Source organism: Corvus brachyrhynchos, unplaced genomic scaffold (genome assembly GCF_000691975.1).
Source record: "Corvus brachyrhynchos isolate BGI_N302 unplaced genomic scaffold, ASM69197v1 scaffold3, whole genome shotgun sequence".
Lineage (NCBI taxonomy): Eukaryota > Metazoa > Chordata > Aves > Passeriformes > Corvidae > Corvus > Corvus brachyrhynchos.
Window position 1 is genome coordinate 887251 of NW_008237619.1, and position 22093 is coordinate 909343.

General features: G+C 46.3%; 1 protein-coding gene across 1 annotated transcript in view; it reads left to right on the forward strand.

Moving 5' to 3' along the window:
- Window positions 1-3401: 3401 nt before the first annotated feature.
- MOGAT2 (monoacylglycerol O-acyltransferase 2) overlaps window positions 3402-22093 on the forward strand; it is a 23714-nt gene continuing 5022 nt past the window's right edge. The window contains exons 1-2 of the mRNA XM_008631665.2: window positions 3402-3505; window positions 10715-10893. Coding sequence (XP_008629887.1) covers window positions 3412-3505; window positions 10715-10893 — 273 coding nt within the window. The 5' untranslated portion in view covers window positions 3402-3411. The remainder of the gene's footprint in view (window positions 3506-10714; window positions 10894-22093) is intronic.

Genomic DNA, 22093 nt, shown 5'->3' on the forward strand with positions numbered 1-22093 from the left:
GGGGATTTGCTTTAATTTTGTTTTGTTATTTTCTCTTTACTTTTAATTCTATTAGTAATAAAACTCTTTCATTGTACCGCAACTGTTTAAGGTTTGTGCCTGCTTTGCTTTTCTCCTAATTCTTATCTCACAGAAGGAAAATAAATAAGTAATGAATATTTTGAACCAAAACCACTACATTTAATTGGTGTTTCCGCCCGGTTTCGAACTCAACCCGCCACAACAAGGAAGTCCACAGGTAGCTATGGCCAGCTGCTCCTGCCAACTATGAAGTATCCTGGCATCCTGTATGAGCCACTGCATTGTTCCTTGCATTTCTTCCTCCAGATCCTCTGTGTTACACTTTTTTAGTGCTGATCCTGGATCGTGGCCAGTGTCCATGTGCAGCCTGTGAAGTCTCATGGGCATGCCCTACCATGCTGACTCGCAAAGCCTGGTGACTTGAAAAACCCACAGTTCCATGACTCTGAGCTTACAGGTTCCTCATACTCTGAGAGAGACATTGCTCCACTGAGTCACAATGGCCACTGACAGAGGTATTACAGAGATGACTTATTGAGGGATTAAAGGAACCTGATATTCCCAGACTAAATGCAAACCATAGGAGATTAAATAAATGAAACTATATATAACTGAAAAGGGAAAAGCCAAGGGGAATGTAGTTGGAGCTTTATCATGGCCCATAAGTTTGTGAATGCCTGAGTTATTAGGAAATAAGACCGACTAAGGTATCAGGATATAAGATATAGAGATCAGGGCTCAGTGTTTGGGCATGTCACGTACTGGTTAGCGAGTTCAGAGACTGATCTTCCCTAAAACAGGAAAGAGGAGGCTGAGGGGGGATGGACACCTTCTTGCTCTATACAACTTCTGTCAGGAGAATGGAGCTAGGAGACGGTCAGTCTGTTCTCACAGGGAACAAGAGACAGGATCAGAGGAAAAGGCTGCAAGTTGTGCCAGGGCAAGTTTAAGCTGGAAACTAGGAAAAAATTATTCCCCAGAAGAGTTGTCAAGCCCTGGAACAGGCTGCCCAGGGCAGTGGTGGAGTCCCTGTTCCTGGAGGGATTTAACAGACATGTGGATGTGGCACTTGGGGACATGGGTTAGTGGTGACCTTGGCAGTACTGGTGGAATGGGTGGACTCTATGAACTTAGAGAATTTTCCAACCTAAATTGTTCTGTGATTCAGTGATTTTAAGTCACAGATTCTATTTTATCTACACTCAGCAAGGAGATGCATCTCTTCCAGTTCGTCCTGAGTAGAAATCTATGATTCCTCTCTTATTTAAGCAGAAGTTTTTTAGCCCTCCATAAGTAGTTATTGTTCTGTCCTTAATTAAGAAAGTAGAAAGACAAAAAGCAAGTGACATAACCACCACAAAGCAGGACATAAATATTTCTTACCTAGCTGAGCATTGCTTAACTCAGCTCTTCCAAGGAGCCGACTTGCTCATAAATCTGGAGGATGAGCCTTCCTTGTCATAATAAGCCACAAGCAAACACCTGTGACTCTCTGCAGTAAAACTGCTTTGGTAATAAGCAATACAACTGGTCTAGGGCTTAGCCTGAAATTTCCAGGAGCAGAAAGTGCTTTCCACATGTCTGGGTGTCCCCAGGGCACAGGTGTGACTCTTTCCACTAGTGAAAACCAAAAGAGTTCCTTGGCATGGCTAGTCTCCAACAAGGACAGGAGTGCTGGATGGAAAACACCCCGAAACATCATCACTGGACCAGAAGGTTCCCTGCAAGTACTTTTCATAGAGTCATAGAATTTTTAAGGTTGGAAAAGTCCTCCAAGACCATTCAGTCCAACCATTCCTCTAGCACTGCCAAGCCCACGGCTAACGCAAGTGCCAGATCTACATGTGTGTTAAATCCCTCCAGGAATGGGGACTCCACCACTGCCCCAGGCAGCGTGTGCTAGGGCTTGACCACTGTTTTGGGGAAGGAATTTTCCCTAATAACCAATCTAACCCCTCCTTGGTCCCACCGTCCACCTCTCTGACGGTGTTGGTGTTGCAGCCCAGGAAAACCAGGAGCCCTGGGCCCACAGATCTCCCCACAGAATTTTGGAAATCACTGATGGTTTCTCACCAGGGAACATCCTGTCTCCAGGTAACAGTGCTGAAAGAATTAAAAACCTCCTTTGTTTTCTTGAAGCAGGCAGGGTCCTGACATTTGCAGCAGAAGACAAAGGATAGGGAGAGATCTGAGTGAAATCTAAACCAGTTTTAGCTCAATTAAAGCAACTGATGCCTTTAGGAAAAGATCCCTTTCACCAGAGCCCTGTTGTCATAGTGATTTGGGAAAATGGAGTCTAACAGATCCCTCATAGCCCAGCATCTTGCTAGGCCTGACAAAGGGGAGGGATTATTTTTCAGCTAACATATCTGATTTGCTTCTGCCAAGGTTGGTTTTACTTTTGTTCTGTAATTCTTGGCTGCAGTGACCTTGGGATTTGAAATGCCCCGCACACATGTGAGTAAAGCCTTTGTACGTGGCCAGTCCTTTCACAGTGCTCACTGCTCAGTGCAATCTGTTCATGATATTATTCTGTATCCTGGTTACAATGAGACCTTTGGTTTTCCCAGCCCTCCCATGAGATGATTGCTTATCTGAGTGTCTTTTCAGTTCCTTGAGGTTTTTTCCCCTAAAATTTCAGATTTTTTTTTTTCTCCATATAGTAAATTTCATCTCTTTGCACATGACAAGGCAGAGGCTCAGACTGTGCACCTGCTTGGACACAGAAATGCAAAACGAGAGTAGTATTTCCTTTCTCTGCACCTATATAAATGTGTGCAAGGATGCACATGGACACTCATCTGCCCCATCCATCCACCATCCATTCATGTCTTGGCAGAGGCATGAGGTTGCTCATGTACCCTGTGCTCAGCAGTGAAACACCCTTGTGTTGTCTCCCCACCTCCTTGGCTGAGACTGAAACCCATCCATATCACATCACTTGTGAACAAAACTGACCTGCCTGTGCTTGTCCCTTCTGCTTGTCCCTTCTTGTTGTGCACAGGGTGATTTGTAGGGGAAGGGCAAAAATAAAACTGGCTTACAGGCATGAATGCCTCATTGTCTCTGCCAACATCCAAATATTGCAAAATTTGAAAGAGACAGGATCTTGAAGGCAGGATCGGGTCCTGAATTGAGTTTACTTCCCAGATTTGGGTGGTAGAAGCATAAAATTGTCACCATCTAACAATGTTGTGAGTCATGATGGTGTAAAGTCCGTGACACCTCCCTCTCCTCCCTGTATGGGATGGTGCTGTGTGCAGCCACCACTGCCACTGTATGTTGCACAATCCCTTCTACTGTAACACTGGGTAGATATTGACAGGTGACTGCACTTTGCATTCACCACTTGCTTCCTTCTCCTTGCAAGACGTGCATGCAGAGCCCAAGATGAAGGTTGAGTTCGCTCCGCTGTCTCTGCCACTGCAGAGAAGGCTTCAGACAGCATCAGTGGTTCAATGGGTCTTCAGCTTCCTGGGTCTAGGTAAGAGACACCTCTTCTTCCTTTTTCTGAGAAGTCAGAGAAGCTTTCCATAGAATTGCAGTATTGGGTTGGAAGGGACCTTAAATATCATCCAGTTCCAATCCCCTGCCATGGGCAAGGACACCTTCCATTAGACTGGGTTGCTCCAAGCCCCATCCAACCTGGCCTTGAACAGGTCCCCAAGGGATGGGGCAGCCACAGCTTCCTTGAGCAATCTGTGCCAGTGTTTTTGGCTTCTTCTCACCACCTGATCAGAGCACGGTGGCACTAAGGAAGTGTATGGCTGCCTGCCTGTGCATGGGAATATTTACAGGTCTTATGCAGCATCTAAACCTGGGTGGGGTTTTCAGTTTCTCTTGCCCTTTAGGTTTAGAGTTTTCCTGGTTTAAGCTGTTGCTCTGCTTGGTGTTAGGGATGGGAAACAGAATTACCATGCTTGAGGAATGGTACCATAAGAAGAGCATTGAGGACTCTGCTTTGCAGCCCTGGGAACAGACACTTCACTTTTTACAGATGCCCCTGAACATTCGAAAAGGTTGTTTTTCAAAGAAAACCCAAACAGTTGAGGAAAAGACACACCAGCAAACTGAGATGCAGACAAACTCACTGCTTGGTGGATGGCATCAGGTGCTGATGGAAATGACACACATGCAGTTTTGGATAGGATGCACAGGGAAATAAAAGAGATGGGAGACCCAGAAGTGCATCATCAGAGAGTACAAACTGCCTGGAGACATTTAGAGCCCATCAGGCTGGAAGGTGGCATCCCAGTGTTTCCTAGCGTTAGGGAAATAAAGAGATAGGAGTATCAGAGGCAGGTAATCATTGTAAAATGTCAGGGGCCATCTGCAGCCCATCAGGAGCCAAGCTAAAAGGTAACATCACAGAGTTTCCCATTGTTATGCCAGTTGTGAATCTCAGATGGGATGTGCATAAAGCTCCTCATTTGTTGTGGCAATACAGTTGTTGACTAGCCCCAGAACATAGCAGGTCTTTGTGTGTATCCATTTCCTGGTACACAAACATCTCCAGAACTATACCTGCACAGAAAGCACAGGCTGTGCTTCTGAGTCCCACTTGGTTTCTGAGATGGGCCCTTCCAAATTCTGCCACAGACTTAAGTCTGAATGGCCACCTTTGCACCGGTATCTGATGGACCGGAGGACTGCGCCATACTGGTCCAGATAGTGTAGCTCTTTAAATGTTTCTTGGTGTAGGATTTGTCCATGCTAAGTATCACTCTTCTGAACTACACATTAGCCCAGTTTGGGCAATTCCAGAGGCCAGGGGCCATTGCTGGTCACCGGGATGGGTGAAGCTACCTTTTTTTTGGAAGAGAAGTGCCAAACAGCCACCCTTGCTGCCATTGTGTACTTGTGTTATAAACCCTGGGGGTCTACCTGAGCAGAAGAGATGCCACCTGTGATCAACATTCCAGTGAAGAAGAGATGCCACCTGTGATCAACCTTCTGCCACCAGAGAACACCTGTCAGGAGGAGACATGAATGTGTCCTGGCAAGAAAGATGGAGATCTGGCAAGAGCTGTGCAGCCTTGGACCCAGCTGGCCAAGATGGGACATTTTGGGGTGCTCCATGATTCCCTCTCTGTCCCTGCCACCTGCATTTCCTTCCACAGTACATGAATCAGTTGGGATGCAGTAGAGATGTGGTCGCAGTGCTAACAAGGGATCCAACAGCACATCCCCATTCCCAGCATGGATGCAGTTGGGGCTTATGGAGTTTTAACAGTATTTTCCAATAAAACAATTTGTACTTGAGGTTTTTTTCCTTCTTGGTATTGGGAGCAAACTGGCACTTGACTTTCCACAGATGAAAATTACTTCTGGAGCCAGCAGAATGACAGCAAATGGCCAGGAGGAAGGAATCCTCTACAGCTGTAGGAGTTACTTGCAACACAGGTTCTATCTCCTGCAGGGAAACGCAGCTTGCTCTGCATGGGGATGAGACCCAAACCCACTCCTCCTCCCATGGCTGACCTTCCAGAACTTATCTTCTTTCCCCGGAAGAATTTGATTTGTTGTTTGGGTGTTTTGGTGTGTTTTTGTGGGTTTGTTTGTTTCTGGTTTTGGTTTTAGTTTGGGGTCTTTTTGGTGATACAATCTGAAACCAAAAGCAGTTAAGAAATGCTCTTAAGAAGGGCATTAGAAAGGTGATAACAAAACCTTATGAAGCAATTCCAGCTGGTTTGGTTCATTTTACAAAGTTTCTTTGAGCCTGGAGCTTTCCACCCAAAATCTCCCAGTTAACAACTGCATAAGGTAGATGCTAAGAGATACCATTATTTTCATCGTGAGCTGCCAAGCACCCCTTGTTGCACTGTTATAACCCTCAGGCACAGAGCTCAGACCTTCCGTGGGCAGGATTTAGCTGCTGGCTGCTCCATTGTTTGGGAGACAGGCTTGTGCTTCTGCTGCCAGAAGAGGGCTTCTGAAAACACCCATTTGACCGCTGCACAGGTCTTCGACCAGAGATCCCAGCAGCACTGATTGCAGGCAGCTGTTGCTATGGTTGTGCAAATGCATCGCCTGAAAAGCCAAGCTCTGGGCAAGGGACTCATTCATTCCTGGCAGGATGGTGGGTGAGGGCAGCAGCTCGGCCTCAGTGCTGGCAAGGAGCTCTGCTCCAGCATCCCTTGCAACAGGCAGGCATTGTCTGCCCTGCCAGTTTTCCTGAGGATGTTCCTGACAAGAGCATGGAGACAAAAGGTTTCATTTTATTTCAGAGGCTGACAGCTGCTGTAGGAAGAGTTCAAGGTGTAAGAATGGGTTGCAGGGCATGGAGTGAGGACCCCATTGCCTCTCCAGTACATGATCCGAGTACCGACCAGTGCCCCCTCGTAATAGAGGGGAACCAGGCTACTGCAGAGAACTGAAATCAGCAGGCTGGTGCCCAAGCCTGCTGCACTGCTTCCTGCTGCCTCTCTCATTCCTACTCTCCACTGGGCATGGACGTCCATCCAGACACACCATGCAGAACCATGAGTGCAGGGCTGAACCATGGCAAACAAACCTAGTGCAGGGGCAGTAGACCTGGGCATGCTGCCTCTGCAGACCCAGCATAACAAACCCAACCTTCAAACCCTTTGAGTCATTAGGATTGGCTTAAAGGGCAATGTGGTACCGGTGTGATCAGGCTTCCTTGGCAGCTAAGTGTAGTCCACAGTCTGCCCAGATCAGCTGTGCCCAAGGGTGCCGTATCAGTGTAGGTGGTCACTATCAGGGACTCCAGGCTGGCACTGGGGACCTCAGGAACATGCATCTTGGAAGCATTCAAGGCCAGGTTGGATGGGACTCTGAACAACCTGGTTTAGTGGAAGGTATCCCTGCCCATGGTGGGGCAGTTAGAACTGGATGGTCTTTAAGATCCCTCTAACCCAACACATTCTGTGATTCTGTGATGATTTTGCAAACCTTCCTGACAAGCGCAGTATGAATCTGACTCACTTTGGGGCTGTTGCGATAAAAAAAATCTCTTTCTGTAGGCTGCAGTTTTCCCTGTTTCAGGCTGAATGAACAAATTCTGGGTTAGCAGCACTTTGATGGGACATGGTCGCTGCTTAGACTTGGCCAGAAGAGTCCTCCATGTGCTTTGAAACCTGTGGCTTGTTTGGAACCCATGGCTCACTTGGACCCCATGGCATATTTGTGCTTTCTGTGATATGGCCATTTTTTTGTCCAGAGAGGGATTTGCAGCTCACAGCAAAACTACTCAGCATAAGAAACCCACCACTTCATTTTTGCTCTGAGCTTCTTTGAAGGAATCTATCCCAGGAAACCACTTGGCCTGTGAAAGAATACAAGTAAGCCATCAATTGATGTCTCTTTTCTTTGCTGAGTCCCATACAGCCATAGAGATGTGAGATGCTGAGTCCTGGACCATGAAAAGTTGCTGCAACCTTGCTCAACAGGTGCAGTGCAGAGTCCAAGACCATCCTATGAATGCTTCATCCAAAGCCAAATCTCACCATGGACAACCACAAAGAAACCTTCTTGCATCTGGACTGGTCAGAAAGTGCAAGATTTAGGGTCTGCACATGGCATTCCTTCTTGTCAAGGACCCTTTGGTTTTAGTTTTGGTTTGAAGCAGTCTCCACTTTCCATGACAGTGCAGACAGTGCAGCAGCTAATCTCAGCCCAGCCCAGAATTATCTGGCTATTTTCAGATAACAGAACTGATGCATCTGCAAAGACTTGCATGATGCCCTTAGCCCTGCTCTTACAGCCCTTGTCTGCCTTGAAAGGGCTCTGTGTAAGGGCTTAAGCCATTTTATAGCAATTTAGTATGTGCAATTGGACTATAGCACAAGAGTCCAGACCTGCAGAGGGAGGAGATGAGGATCACGCCTGTTTGCAACCTCACACCCAAACCTGCCCATTTCTTCTGAGCAGTGGGACTGGTGGTGGTGGACTCAACCTGGGGACCTGACATGGCTTTTGGGAAGCACTAGTAGAGCTCTGTGGCAAATACTCTGCCACTGGTGGCCCAGAAAGTCTCAGTGTCCAGACAGTGCTACAGAGTGTCTCCTTCTCACCAAACTACAGACCATAAATAATCAGGTGCCTGCCTAAGGTTGGAATTGGTTTGGATGAAGATTTAACTGTACATTTTCTGGAACTTTCCTGTCTCTTTGGTCCCATCCACAGTAACTTTCAGACTGACAGTCCATTCTGGGACAGGAATGGGCTCCTTTCCCACAGAGTACCAAAAGGTTTTAAAAGGACACAAACCCCCCAAAACTTAAAATTGAATGAAGGTCACTGAGTGCAAATTCTGCTCTGAAAAAAAAAAAAAGGTGAATTGCAAACGAATTGAGGAAGAACTTAATAAGTATATAATTGCGAGATAAAGCATGGATTTGGACCAGAACTACTCCTTCACTTTGCAGAATGTACTTTGAGCTTTGCACAGTATGATAAAAAGAGAATTAGGCACTGCACAGTTTTGCAGCAGGCCTGACAACCTAACTCCCAGCTGTAGTAAAATTGTGTTTATTTATCATGTGGACCCTGGAGCTGCAGTTCATGTTCTATGCAATTCCTGAGAGTTATAAAGTCTATGTCTGAGGCATTTGAAAAAGAAGCATGAGCTGCAGGTTGAGGGAGGGGATTCTCCTCCTCTGTTCCACTTTTGTGAGACTCCAGTTGGAGCGAGTCCAGAGGAGGCCACAGAGATGCTCCAAGTGCTGGAGCCCCTCTTTTCTGAAGACAGGCTGGGAGTGCTGGGGGGGTTCAGCCTGAAGAAGAGAGGGCTCTGGGGAGACCTTAGAGCCTCTTCTAGTGCTAAAGAGGCTCTAAGGGAGCTGGAGAGGGACTTTTGACAAGGCTCTGGAATGACAGGACAAGGGGGAATGGCTTCCCACTGCCAGAGGGCAGGGTTAGAAGGGATATTGGGAAGATATTCTTGGCTCTGATGGTGGTGAGGCCCTGGCAACCACAGGTTGCCCAGAGAAGCTGTGAGTGCTGCATCCGTGGAAGTGTCTAAGGCCAGATTTGAGGGGACTTCTATGATTCCATTAAAAGTGTGGCACCAGATGGGAGCAGTAGTTCTTTCTGACCTGCAGGATGCATTGCAGGTTAGAACTGTTGCTTTGCAGAGAGCTGCAGGTTTTTTTCCACTGGAAAATTTGTAGTGCCTACCCAGGTGCCTGCTGCAGTGTCTCTACTTATAGGAAGACAAACAATCCCATTTCAGCTTTAAGGGGATTTAGGATCCTGTTAGATTATTGCACTTTTCCCCCCCATAGGGATTATTGGTTCTATCGTGACAGTGTTTTAAAAAGGGGCAAGGATTTGCTTTTCCATGCTTTGTAATCAGGGTGACTCATCACCAAAAAAGAAAAGCTACAAACATGATCCACTTATTTATCCATAAGTGAAAGCAAACAGGAGGTACACAAAGGTCTTAGATGAGAGCATCCTATTTCACTTCTCTGACAGGCCTTAGCTGAGATGAGGTGGAGAGAGCAGGTACGAGGTGATTCCCAAAGATGGAAAAGATGTCTCAGAGCATGAGGGTGTGGATGCATCTATATCACAGCTGAAGCTGAAGCTGAGCAGGGCATCTCCATCCTCATATCTTTCAGCCCTGGGTGGTGGATCTGTGATGAAGACCCAAAGTAGAACAAAATGTATAAAACATTATGTAACCCATGAGCTGGGGAGGGCAAAGGACTTGGATGAATCTTTGGGTATTTTTCAGCTCAGTCTTTCCCTTCACAAGCAATACTAAGGCTTCCAGAGGAACAGATGGAGAGGACACAGCTCTTCCCAGGCACACATCTGCTTTACCAGGTGGCAGCTTGGTGGCTGATCATCACTTTCCAGTCTCTGCAGACAGTATTGGGCTTGAGTGGGATTTCATGTACCAAATGATGTTTGTTTGCACAAAGACTTTTCTTCTCTTGTTCCCATGCCAAAACATAGGGTATAAGGGAGGTGGGAGGTAGAGGTAAAAGCTGAGCACTAACTGGAGAAAGTCCCAAGTTATGGAAGTCTTAGAGAATGAAATAGAACATTCTTATAAAATTCATGATGACATCGAGTTGAAAGAACTGAAAATCCTCTAGACTCCAAGAGTTGAGACTGAACCTGAGAAGTGGAGGAAAGGGTCCAAAATCAATAATAAAAAACTCAGTAAAGAGTAAAATCTTATCTATGTGTATAAATCATGGACACAACTAAAATAGGGAATCATTAGCTCAAGAAAAAGCTATTGGGGACTGTACAGGCTGGATATAGGACCCTTTTTGCTGCCATTGCAAAGTATCAGGTGTCATCAGGGGGTATTAACAGCAGTTTTGGAGTAAAACAAGGCCATTATCATTGCAGAGATTAGTCTGACTCCAGAGAAAAGCAAGACAGCAAAGGATAGAGAGCTGATCCATGAGAATGTGAATCCACTGTGAATGCAGTGAGATCCATCAGTCTTTTGGGAAGAGGGGGACATGGTGGCCTTTGGAAAAATTGGTGGTTGCTACAAGGCAGGTGCTTGGTGTCTTTTCAGGTTCCTGGGGAGGATAAAAAAGAAACCACCTCTGCATCAGAGGTTCCTTCACACTGTCATATTCAGCAGCAAGCTCAGTGGAGGTTTGGGCTACATCCCAGGACCAAAATGCCTCTCCAAGTGAACTATTCCTCTCCCAAAGTCCACCTAATCCAACTGCCAAGTCACTGCTGGCTTTTCTTTCAGCACAGTGCTGTACAGCTGCCTTCATCGCCCTCTTCTTCACTCGTTTTTGGCTGGTCAGTACCCTCTATGCTGCATGGTGGTTAATAGACAGGGAGAAACCCAGCAAGGGTGGGCGGCGGATCCACATCCTCCGGAACTGCATCATCTGGAGGTACATGAGGGACTATTTCCCCATCACGGTAAGTGCCACCAATCCATCGGCTCTTCAGTGTTTCAGGGACCAGCTTTGTCCTTGGAGTCTGGATACAGTCTGGGGTCAGCAGTCATGGCATGGGGTGCTAGAAGTTTAGTGTTGAAGGATAATCTTCCCAGCTCCCAGATTACTGGAAGACACAGTAAAAAATGGGGATCACCATGTTCACAAACCACATCCTTCAATCATCTGTCTTTTCCACACCTATTTAACCTTGCTGCATTACAGCTGTTAGGTAAATCTCACCTTTGTTTTCCATGTTTATATTGCAACATTCCTGCCCTTCAGGTTGTTCAGAATTTACCTATTTGGCACAGGGCCAAGTTTTAACCAAAATCAAGAGATCCTGGGTGTCCTGCAATGTCAGTATCCCCTTCTGCTGAGGAAGGGGATGGATGGGTAAATCTGTGTGTGCACTGGGCAGTCTCACAGAGCTGCTGTTCTCTTGAGAGGGGCTTCTGTGACATTCCCTGATTTACTTAATGCATGTGGCTGGCCTTTGCCCTTACTCTTTTATCTGGTGTCCCCTTGGCATGGTGTGGATGCATGGAGTAGCAGCAAGTCCTGCCTCAGAGCCATCACCATTTGGTACAAATCTGAGGAATGCAGCAGAAGAGCTCATGGGTTGTGCAAGGAAGAGAGCTTCAAGGGTAGATCAGGAAATGGGAATTTCTAAGGTAATTCCTTTAGAAACCCATTGCCTGTTGAGAGAACTCAGATGGGATGCACCCAGCTGGTCAGAAATCACCTGGAGTCAGAAGCTGGGTCCTGCAGTCCAGGATAATGAAGTCGGGAGCCCAAAAATCCAAAGAACCCACCAGCCCAAAAGAAAAAATAAGAACCCAGCCTGAGAGTCCATCCTGAATGGAGTAGGGCCTGGGATAAGGATTAAGGGGAGCCAGAGCAAAGTGAGGACCAGAGATGACATGCCCATCAGCTTTCCTGCTCAACCAGAAATGACCCTCTTCTCTGCTCTCATAAGATCCCACCTGGAATACGGTGCACAGGTCTGGTGCTCCCAACATAAGAAGGTTAAATGGCACTTCTGGGGCAAGTCCAGAGGAGGCCACGAAGTCAAAAAGGGGACTGGAGCACCTGTCCTATGGAGACAGCTGAGAAAATTGGGGCCGTTCATCCTGGAGAAGGTTGTGTGGACACCTCACAGCACCTTCAAGTATCTGAAAAGGCCTTACAGAGAAGATGGAGAGAGACTGTTAATCAGAAACTATAGTGATGGAACAAGGGGGAATGGGTTCAAACTGTAAGGGAGTAGATTTAGATGGGATATTGGAAGAAATTCTTGGCTGTGAGGTTGGTGAGGCCAAGGCACAGGTTGCCCAGAGAAGCTGTGACTGTGCCGTGCCTGGAAGTGTCCAAGGCCAGGTTAGACGGGCCTTGGAGCAACCTGGTCTAGTGGAAGGTATCCATTCCCATGGCAGGGAGTGGAATGTTTTTAAGGCCCCTTTGATAGTGAAATCGGCCAGAAAATAAGCTTTCTAATACAATTTGAAGTGTTAGAAAGCAGGCATTCTTTATCTGTGCAGAACATATTACAGGGGTATCTCCTTTTATCTAATGTGTGTGATAAGGCTTTACAATAAGGTATTTATCCATTATAATCATACATGTTCATTAAAGCGTGTCTCCTAGCTAACACATAAATCATCACTTTTCCTAGAACTTATTTGCATGCCTCCTACTGGAAATCATTTTATGATCTTGGAGGATCCTCTAAAGGGATCTCTGGTGGTCCTATTCAGTGAATACTTCGATTTGAAAGGTGACCTTTCCTTGAAATTTTTCTTTAGGCATATGCTGTTGCTTCTTGTTACCTAACTTGCAAAAAACCCCACTGTAGTCCTCTTTATCTGTTCCTCCACTGGTAAGACGCATTTATCATCCAGCGTGCATACCTTTACATCCTTTTATGGGGTTTTTTGCTAATTAGGCTTTAAACTCTATTCAGCAACTTCAGGAGAACTGAAAATTTCTATTCTCTATGTTATTTATCACATTCCAACCCAAACCATACATTAATGCAATGATTTTTGTGACTGTAATAATTATATGCAAATATATATTCTGTAAATTATCTGCGGCCATAATCCACCACTTACGAAGTGTTGGACCAACATCTCTGCTGAAATTCAGCTGCCAGCTCAGCCCAGCAATGATCCTTCTCCTGTCCCTTTCTAATGGACATGGAACCCCGCTCCTGAATGCTTCACTGCATTCCGTGTCTCTCCTTTCTTTTAAGAGGACCACTAAGACCAGTAGAGGGAGCATGGTATGGGGTTTGGCTGCAGCTGCCTGGGGGAGGGCCGGGAGGGTTCTGTGGAGCCTTTCTCCCCATTTCTCTGGGAGAAAATAGAGGAAGTTCCACAAAAGGACAGCAGAAAAATTTAAAAAATATATAATATAGAGAGCATTATAACCAGGCAATCACATAATACTATTTCTCCAAGATATTTTTTCAGTCATAGAAACATGGAATCATAAAATGTTTTGGGTTGGAAGAGACCTCAATGAACATGTAGTTCTAGCCCCCCTACCATGGTAAGGGACACCTTCCACTAGACCAGGTTGCTCCAAGCCCTGCCCAACTTGGTCTTGAAAACTTCCAGGGATGGGGCAGCCACAGCTTCTCTGGACAACCTGTGCCATCAGCATCCTCACAGCCAAGGATTTCTGCCAAATATCCCATCTAACCCTGCTCTCTGGCAGTTTGAAGCCATCCCCATTTGTTCTGTCCCTCCAGGCCCTTGTCCAAAATCCCTCTCCAGCTCTCTTTAAACCCCTTTAGGCACTGGCAGGGGCTCTAAGGTCTCACCTTTTCTTCTTCAGGCTGAACGACGCCACTTTCCCAAAGTCCCAGCACAAGGGGCACAAGGAAGTGAGATGTGGGGACACAGACTGGGTTGGCATCCAGGACTCTGGGCTGTATTTGTGTGTAGATTGAGTTTGTTAAGCCCTGGAGAATTAGGCATTCTGGGAAGATTAAGTGTGCCTCCTAATCCTACCAGATCCCAGCAGCAAACATAGCATGGTCAAGTGTTTGGAGGCAGCATGTGCTGCCTGCTGTCTTATTTTAGGAAACAGCTTTAAACACTGCTTTTAAGGGATCCCTGTGCATGTTTGCTATCTTGGAAGCAAAGAGAGGTTGGGATGAGCATCTGTTCTCTGGGCAGTGTGAATTTGCAGTATGCTGCAGTACATGGAGCATGCCAGTGATGAGCTAGGCCACTGCAGTGTGTGCAAGGTGCGCCTTCTGCTGATACCACCCTTGCACAAGTACCACTTTGCTGTTGGATTTATCCCCCTTGGAACTGATTCCATTTCAATTAATGATTTGAGAATCAGAGCCAGGCAGGACCCAAATGAGCTTGAGTGTTTTCAAAAGGGGGATGAGAAAAACTGCAGTGAGAATCCAAGTCAGGGTCCAGTTCATTGCCCAGAGAAGTTATTTCTGCTTAATTTCACTGCATTTAAAACCTACCTTTAAAAAAAAAAAAGTGTGTGTGTATATATATATATATTTTTTTTTTTTTTAATATGCCCTCATTGTAGTCCTTCAATTGGCCTGGAATTGTTTCAAAATTGTGTAGATGTGGCACTTGGGGACATGGTTTAATGGTGGTCTTGTCAGTGCTGGGGTAATGGTTGGACTTGATGGTCTCAGAGGGCTTTTATGACCTAAATGAATCTATGATTCTTCAATTCCAATACATGGCTGAGCTCAGCTGCATTATAAAGTTGTGAAAAATACACCAAAAGGTGTAAAATTAATCTGGTTGGGCTAGAGTATGTCTGAACAGATGACCAGTGATGTCTGCTGTGTTGATGTTGCCTACAGAGTGATTTTGGATGCTGTGGACTGCTCTATCTATGCTATGTTGAAAAACTATCAGTAATCTGTCTGCTGCTGCCCAAACCCTATCTCCGTGTTCACAATCCCTTCCTCATCATTTATCAGTGCATCTTTACGATGAAGGATACACCCAGCCTAACAGTAAAAACAAATTGCATCCTCTGGGCAAGTGAATGGACATTGTGGCTTTTTCTCCCCAGTCCCATCCTGTCCTGTCACCATCCTCCCTCATACAGCCATGGTGCTTTGGTAACCCCAGATGAGGAAGGTGAAACTGGAAAAGTGTAAGCATAATCTTGACAAGATCTATCTCTACCACAGTCCTCAAACAGAGGTCACCATATTTCTTGCTGACTGAAAATTGGGGCTGGATGCTTGGCTTAGGCAAGACATCTCACCTTTGGATCACAAAACCTGGGTTATGAGTCCATTCTAGCAGTAGGAAGTGAAAATTAACGTCTTGGGGGAAATTTTGGGGACTGTTGTGGTTTTTTAGGTTTCTCAGTTAATTTCTTCCCGTTGTTTTCAGGGAGACGCTAGAAGGGGGAGGGGGTGACTTTTTTGGGTGAATAGCCAGCGATCGAGACACAAAAAGAAGTCCCCTGGCATTCCAGTGGAGTTGTTGTGGGGTTGGGGAGTTTTTGGCTGGGGGAGTGGGCTTTTCTGTTCAGGGTTTTTCGGGAGTTGTGGCGTGATGCCACGGTAAGTTGTGGACTCGGACCCGAGACTTGATGGGGGTGGGTCCTGCCTTCCTTCCATTCGGGGATTGAGGAGAGCGTGGTGCTGCGGGAGTTTGTGTATTCGGCTCCAGGACTTTGCTACGCTACAATTCGGCACCACGATCGAATCTGCCTGCTTTCCCTGCTTCTGCCAGCTGCTCCTTGTTAGTGCTGAGATCGAACCCTGAGTTTGCAAAAGGAGCAAGTTCCTTCCGTCCCTCCCGGCGCCGGCTGAGGGGATCACGGCATCTCTCTGCCTCGCTAGAGCCGCCTGCGCCCCCTGCCGGCCGTGATCATAACTACACCATAGGGAAAAACTGTAGTTGGTGGGTTGGAAGCTTCTGCTATTGTACTGTGGTTTGTTCTGTCCTGATACATATATATATATATATATATATTCTAGTAAAGAACTGTTAGTCCTTTTTCTACTTTTTTTTGCCTGAAAGCCCTGTAATTTTGAAATTAAAATAGCTTGGAGGGAGGGGTATTTTCTTCCTGTTCCAGGAAGGTTCCTGCCTTCCTTGGCAGACATTTGCCTTTTAACCCAAGACAGGGACATATTTTGTTTTCAGCTGCTGTCATCATTCAGAGCAACCCCAGTAGGGTTAATCATGCCGGCTTTATTCAGGGCAGCCTGGAAAGAACCTGCTGTACAGGAAAGGCCCCTGTGGTCTTCGCCACACTGTTTTCTCCCTGTGAAGAGCCACCAGGACATTTCTTACAAGCCTTGGGGTTATCTAAGTGCCAGCTGGACCTTGTTGTCTGCAGCAACCTCTGTCATTGTGCTTGTGGCCTTGGTGGTGTTACTGGTTTTATTGTTAGCATAACTAAAATGAATTATTGGAGAATTAGTTGAACCCTTGAAGCTGTAGTTTGGGAAGGCTCCATCCCGTGGCTCATTCATTCTCATCATTGCACAAACCGTGATGGAGGTTATTTGAATGTTTTGTGATTCTGGGGAATTACAAGGCACTGTAGAGGGGACTGTTCCAGTTCATGTGAACCAATCACTGCCAGGAATGTTTCCTTTCTTTTCACAGAAGAGTGGTATTATTTGTAACTGGGGACTTGTGTCATGGCCCATGACATTAAATACAATTTCTGATTTCCAGAGGTCTTGGCTGTTCCCTTTGCTTCCTTCTGTTGGCTGGAAGAGGGATTGTCAGGGAAAAAGAAAGTCATGGCCAAATGGCCCAAAGCCACCTTGCTATCCTTTTCTGAGAAACTTCTCTGTCCCATGTGTTGGCACTCTTCTGTTCTGGCGGGTCCTTAAGTAAGAGGGGGGCCATGGCTGTGATCTATTGGAGGACTGTCCCCCACCATCTGCACTGCTAATCCACTGGATAAAGGAAGTCCTACAAGAACAAGGGAGGACTTTGGACCTTCCATCCTTACCAAGCCTTTGGAGTGAGGGTGATGAAGTCCCATCCAAACTCAATTTAAATCCACCTAGCTGGTCAGATTCTCCAATATTTGCTGCAAACGCAGCTCTGACATGGCATTGTGACACCAGGAGAAAACCCCAGGGCTCAAAGATCTCACTGTTTCCAGCTGCCCCTCTCAGACCTTCACCATTGCTGGGACCTGAAACCCACCCTCAGCAGCTGCTGGCAGTACTCAGATACTTGCCCTTCTTTTGGTCTCCCATTCAGACACCCTTGGATGGGTGACCTGCTTCTTTTCAGCTTGGCACAATTTGTCCTTCTTCAGATCTGGCTGGGTTTCTTGGATATCTTTGTTGGGCTTCTTCCCACAGAGAAACTGACTGCCTGTTTCATCCTGCAAGAGATGCTTTTGGGAGGTGCCCATGGAAAACTAGAGACCTGAGGATTTGTTTAGTACAAAGTTGAAAGGAGGTTTATCCCACTTAAGAGCAGATTACTGACAGTAACATCCACAGAAGCAGAGTTTGGGACCAGAGAAGGATAAAAAACAGTAGCAATTCAATTTGGGAGACTTTAAATGAAGAAGGCAGGAGCTTGCTGATCAGCTCTCCTAACCTCTCCTCCTCCATCACATCCTCTTCTGCTCTCTGAATGACTGTGGGGGTAATGCCATGCTCCTCCCTCTCTCCCACCTCCTGTTCGTTGATCCTTAAGGATGCAATGACATGGCACATCAGTGTCCTCCCTGACTACATGCCCCCTGACATGGTATGCACCATGCAGTGCTCCTACTCATTTCAACTTGACTTGATTAATTCCTCACTTAACAACTTTTTAACCCCTTCAGCCCTGCAGACAATGCATCTCCAGGGGTTTCTGGAGCACCCACCCTCCAAACCTTTAGACTCTGGGAGAATTTTATTTGAATCATAGAATCACAGAATGATTTTGGTTGGAAGGGACCTTAAAGATCATCTAGTTTTAACCCCCTGCCATGGGCAGGCATGCCATTCACTAGACCAGGTTGCTCCAAGCTCCATCCAACTTGGCCTTGAATATTTACAGGGATGGAGCATTCACAACTTTTTTGGGCAACCTGTGCCAGTGCCTCACTACCCCTTCCTCAAGCATTAGTGCACCAGCCTTAAACAGGGAATTGCCTGTCCTCTGTCTTCCCATGGTTTGGGACAGGACAATCCAGTCAGTAGGGAACAACTAGGAGAACCCAGCCACATCTCAAGGGATGAATTAAATCATCCTGGTTAAACCAGTGGTGAACTCCTGGGCTGATAAAGTCACTCAGAAGCCCTAGCTCCAATTATCTTAATTCCACTCCAAAATTAATTAAAACTAAACCAAAACAAATATGAAATGAAGAGCACTTTAATACCTCATCAATATCATCAAATTAATAATCTATTTGGGATGTTAATGCCATTTAACTAATCCAGTTAAAAATAAATTTGGATTAATTTGCTTGAGATCCTCACTAGTACATGGGCTCTTATCAGAGCTCCTGTAAGTCTGCATATGCATTTCCCTAACACAGCTGACAGTGCATGGAGCAGGTCCCACCATGTCTCTTGGGGAGCTGAGGGAACTGGGGCAGAGTTTCACCCATGTCCTGGACCCACATTTGAGTAGACAGAATAAAGGGAGTTTTCTATTACAGAGTACTCACTGCAAGCCCTGAAAAATTGTAGCTATCAAGCTATACTTCTCCATGATGAAGCATAAAATAGACCTCATCCTTCAAAATTTAAGTTCATTAAGTTCTTCACTGAAAGGGTTGTCCAGTCGTGGCACAGGCTGTCCAACACAATGGTGGACTCCCCATTCCTGGAAACACTTAAAAGCCATGTGGATATGGCAGCTGGGGACATGGATTAGTGGTGGCCTTGGCAGTGCTGGCAGAGCGTTTGGACTCCATGATCTTAGAGAGCTTTTCCAACCTAAACAATTATGATTTGTTAGGAATGCCAAGATCATCCCACATCTGGGATCCAGAAGGCTTCATAGCACTTTTGAGAATGCATCATTACTGCTCATCAGCAGGCATCCTGACCATGCCAAGGGGAATCTCAAGGAAGTCAACAAACCCATGGCTCAGCTTGGAGAGCACAACCCTGAGCTGCTAACAGCTCATTTCTTTCAGACCACAGGTCATACACATTAACTTGGCATCTCAGACACCTCTGAGATGAGATACTGCTCTTAGCTCACCAGAAAAACCTTGGGTTTTTTCATGCTCATGCACACACCAGCTTGGTTGGACCCTTAAGTACTTAGACAACTATTATATGTTCAATTCATTCATAAAGACCAGAATAGCAAGTGCCATCCAGAGGGTGTGGAAAAGACAGCTCATTCAAGGCAGGATGGAGGATAGTCCCACTCCTTGGCACCTCAAACCCAGCTCCATTAGGCAGTTCGGCTGGACAGCAGGAGAGGGAGGCTGTTCACAGTCACATTATTAACTTTCCTGGCAGTTTGGGAATGGAGACTGACCTCTGCCAGGTGGAGAGGGAAGAAGTGAGACAGTGGGAACAATCCAGAAGGGAGGATGGAGTTTCTGTGTGGAAGAGTTTCCAGAGGGAAAAGGGTAGTGTAGAGTCTAGACCTACAGTGTAAGAGACTTTGCCCAAGTCTCTCCTCTGCTACAGATTTCTTTCTTAGTCTTGTATAAGCTCTCTGGTTTCTCTGTGAGTTTTGGCCAAATCATCCAGATGTGAGCAGATATTGTGACAAACTGAGGACATTCTTTCCCCAGGGCTACTGCAGGGGACAGCTCTTGCAGAAACATTAACCAGATCCATCAAGTCTTGAGGGACTCAACTGCTACCCTCCAGCTGCCCATGGCTTAGGCAGAGAGTCAAAAATCACAGACTCAAATACCAGGGTGACATTGGAAGAGAACTCTGGAGGTCAACATGCCCAACCCCCTGCTCAAGCAGGGCCACCCAGAGCCAGTTGCCCAGGACCATGTCTTATCACAGAATCACAAAATGGTTTGGGTTGGAAGGGGCCTTAAAACTCATCTCATTGGAACAAGGACACCTTCCACTAGACCAGGCTGCTCTAAGTCCCATCCAATGAACACTTCCAGGGATGGGGAAACCACAGCTTCTCTGGGCAACCTGTGCCAGGGCCTCACCACCCTCATCATAAAAATACTTCTTCCTCATAGCTAGTCTTAATCTTCCCTCTCTTAGTTTAAAACCATTCTCCCTGGTCTTGTCACTCCAAGCACTGTCCTGTATTCTTTGCTTTCCTGTCCTCCCTCCTCTTTCACTGCGAAGAGCACCAAGACAGCAGCTGATTGTTTCCTAGGGAGGGTTTTTACAGATGTGTGGTGTCTTAGCACAGGCGAACTCTCCCATCAAGGAAGTTTGCACAGTTCAGTGGCTGCTGTCTTGTGCCCCCCTCCGCGCTTCTTGTCTCCTTGCACATACACAGCCAGAAATGTAGCAGTTTCCAACATGCCTGAGCATCTTGCTTCCCTGCTTATAAATCAGTTGGAGATGAAAGGTTGTTTGGAAGGTGAAGATGAATGCAGGAAACATTGATGCAAGCTGAGATTATTCAAAATAGCAAATGGTAGCAGGGGCCTTGAGCATTTAGTGATTCAGCCATCTGCTTTTCTTCCTGCCTAGAGACCTCTGCATCTAGGCAGTGATGGGACTTTTGTTTGTCCATTCCCCTCATTAGGAGCAGGTGCTTGAATGGGCACATGTACAGTCAACAGTGCCTTCGGACAGGTGGAAAATGAGCCATGATGTAAGAAAGTAAAATACACTCTCATGATTAGCCTGCAGTTCTAGCTGCTTCTAGGAAAATACATGCACCATTAACTGCACCCTGAGTGCAGATTGGATCAGGGTGCTTGGAGGGGTGACACTGAAATGCATAGGGCTTTGGTTGTTCTTGAGCACAAGTGCCTTTGAGTTGTCTGGAAATGCATGGTGCCTCTGTGATAACAGAATCACAGAATTGTTTAGGTTGGAAAAGCCCTCTAAGACCATCGAGTCCAACTGTTGCCCAGCACTATCACAAACACCCACTTAACCATGTCCCCAAGTGCCTGCCACACCTACATATTTTTTGAACAATTTCAGGGATTGTGGTCCCACCACTTCCCTGGTCATCTTGTTTCAATGTCTGACCACCCTTTCAGGGAGGAAATGATGTGATGACTAACCTTGGAAAGGTTCATCCTCTGCTGCTGCTGTGAGCATCCTCAGCACCCACAGAAACAGTGCAGAGATGTTAGCATTCACTTTTGCCTGCTTCTGCCTGGGCTGTGCACATGCTGGCTGATATTGGCATGGCAAGGTCTTCTTGGTGCCAGAGCTGGAGGGTGGGTTTGTCACACCAGCTCCTCTCCCCTGGGCAGTCCATAACAAGTGTAATTAAGTTCAAATCCCAGTTGTTCCTTATCTCCCATTAACCATCCCCTCTTATTCTGTGGTACCCATTCTCCCATGTAGTCTATCCCAGGCTTCAATGTCACTTTCAGATAGGCTGAGGATTTTAACAAGCTGCTTAGCCAGCCCTCAAGGGCTGGCCATGAGCTGCACTGTATCTGCAATCCATGCTGCCCATCCCTAAAATGCTGGACATGGGCATTTCCTGTTCCCTCCTCCTGCTAAAGTTGCTGCAGCCTTGGGCAGACATCCACTACTCTTTGATGGAGCTGGGCACCCAACACAGACACAAACAGCTGGCCTCCTGCAGGCTTTCCCCAGTGGGAAGAAAACCATCAGCTTCTCTGTTAGATGTCTGGGAATTAGATTTCAACTTACCATGTGTGAAAAACATCCTGGAATCACCTGGCACATGCCTCAGGACAGGATAAACCTTGGATCCACACCAAGCTGTTGGGTGGGACATGTGCTTGTGCTGTGTAGTAGGTCTACCAGTGATTATGCACTTCCTCTGCTGTTCTGGTTGTGGGATCAAGAGGGATTGTGTGGAAAAAAATCATCCTTTTTTCTCTTTTTCCCCCAAATTAGAAAATGTATTGGAGGACATCTTAAACAAAGTTGGTTCCCAACATCACCTAGACCAGTTCAAGGCAACATAAGGAACTGTGCCATTAGAAAAGTCATTTTAGGCCAATTGGTAGGAGGAGATGGAAATATGGGCAATGAAATACATCTCAGTGAAAAATGAGGGAGTTGTTCCAGTTGACCTTTTCCAACAGAAAGGCACGGT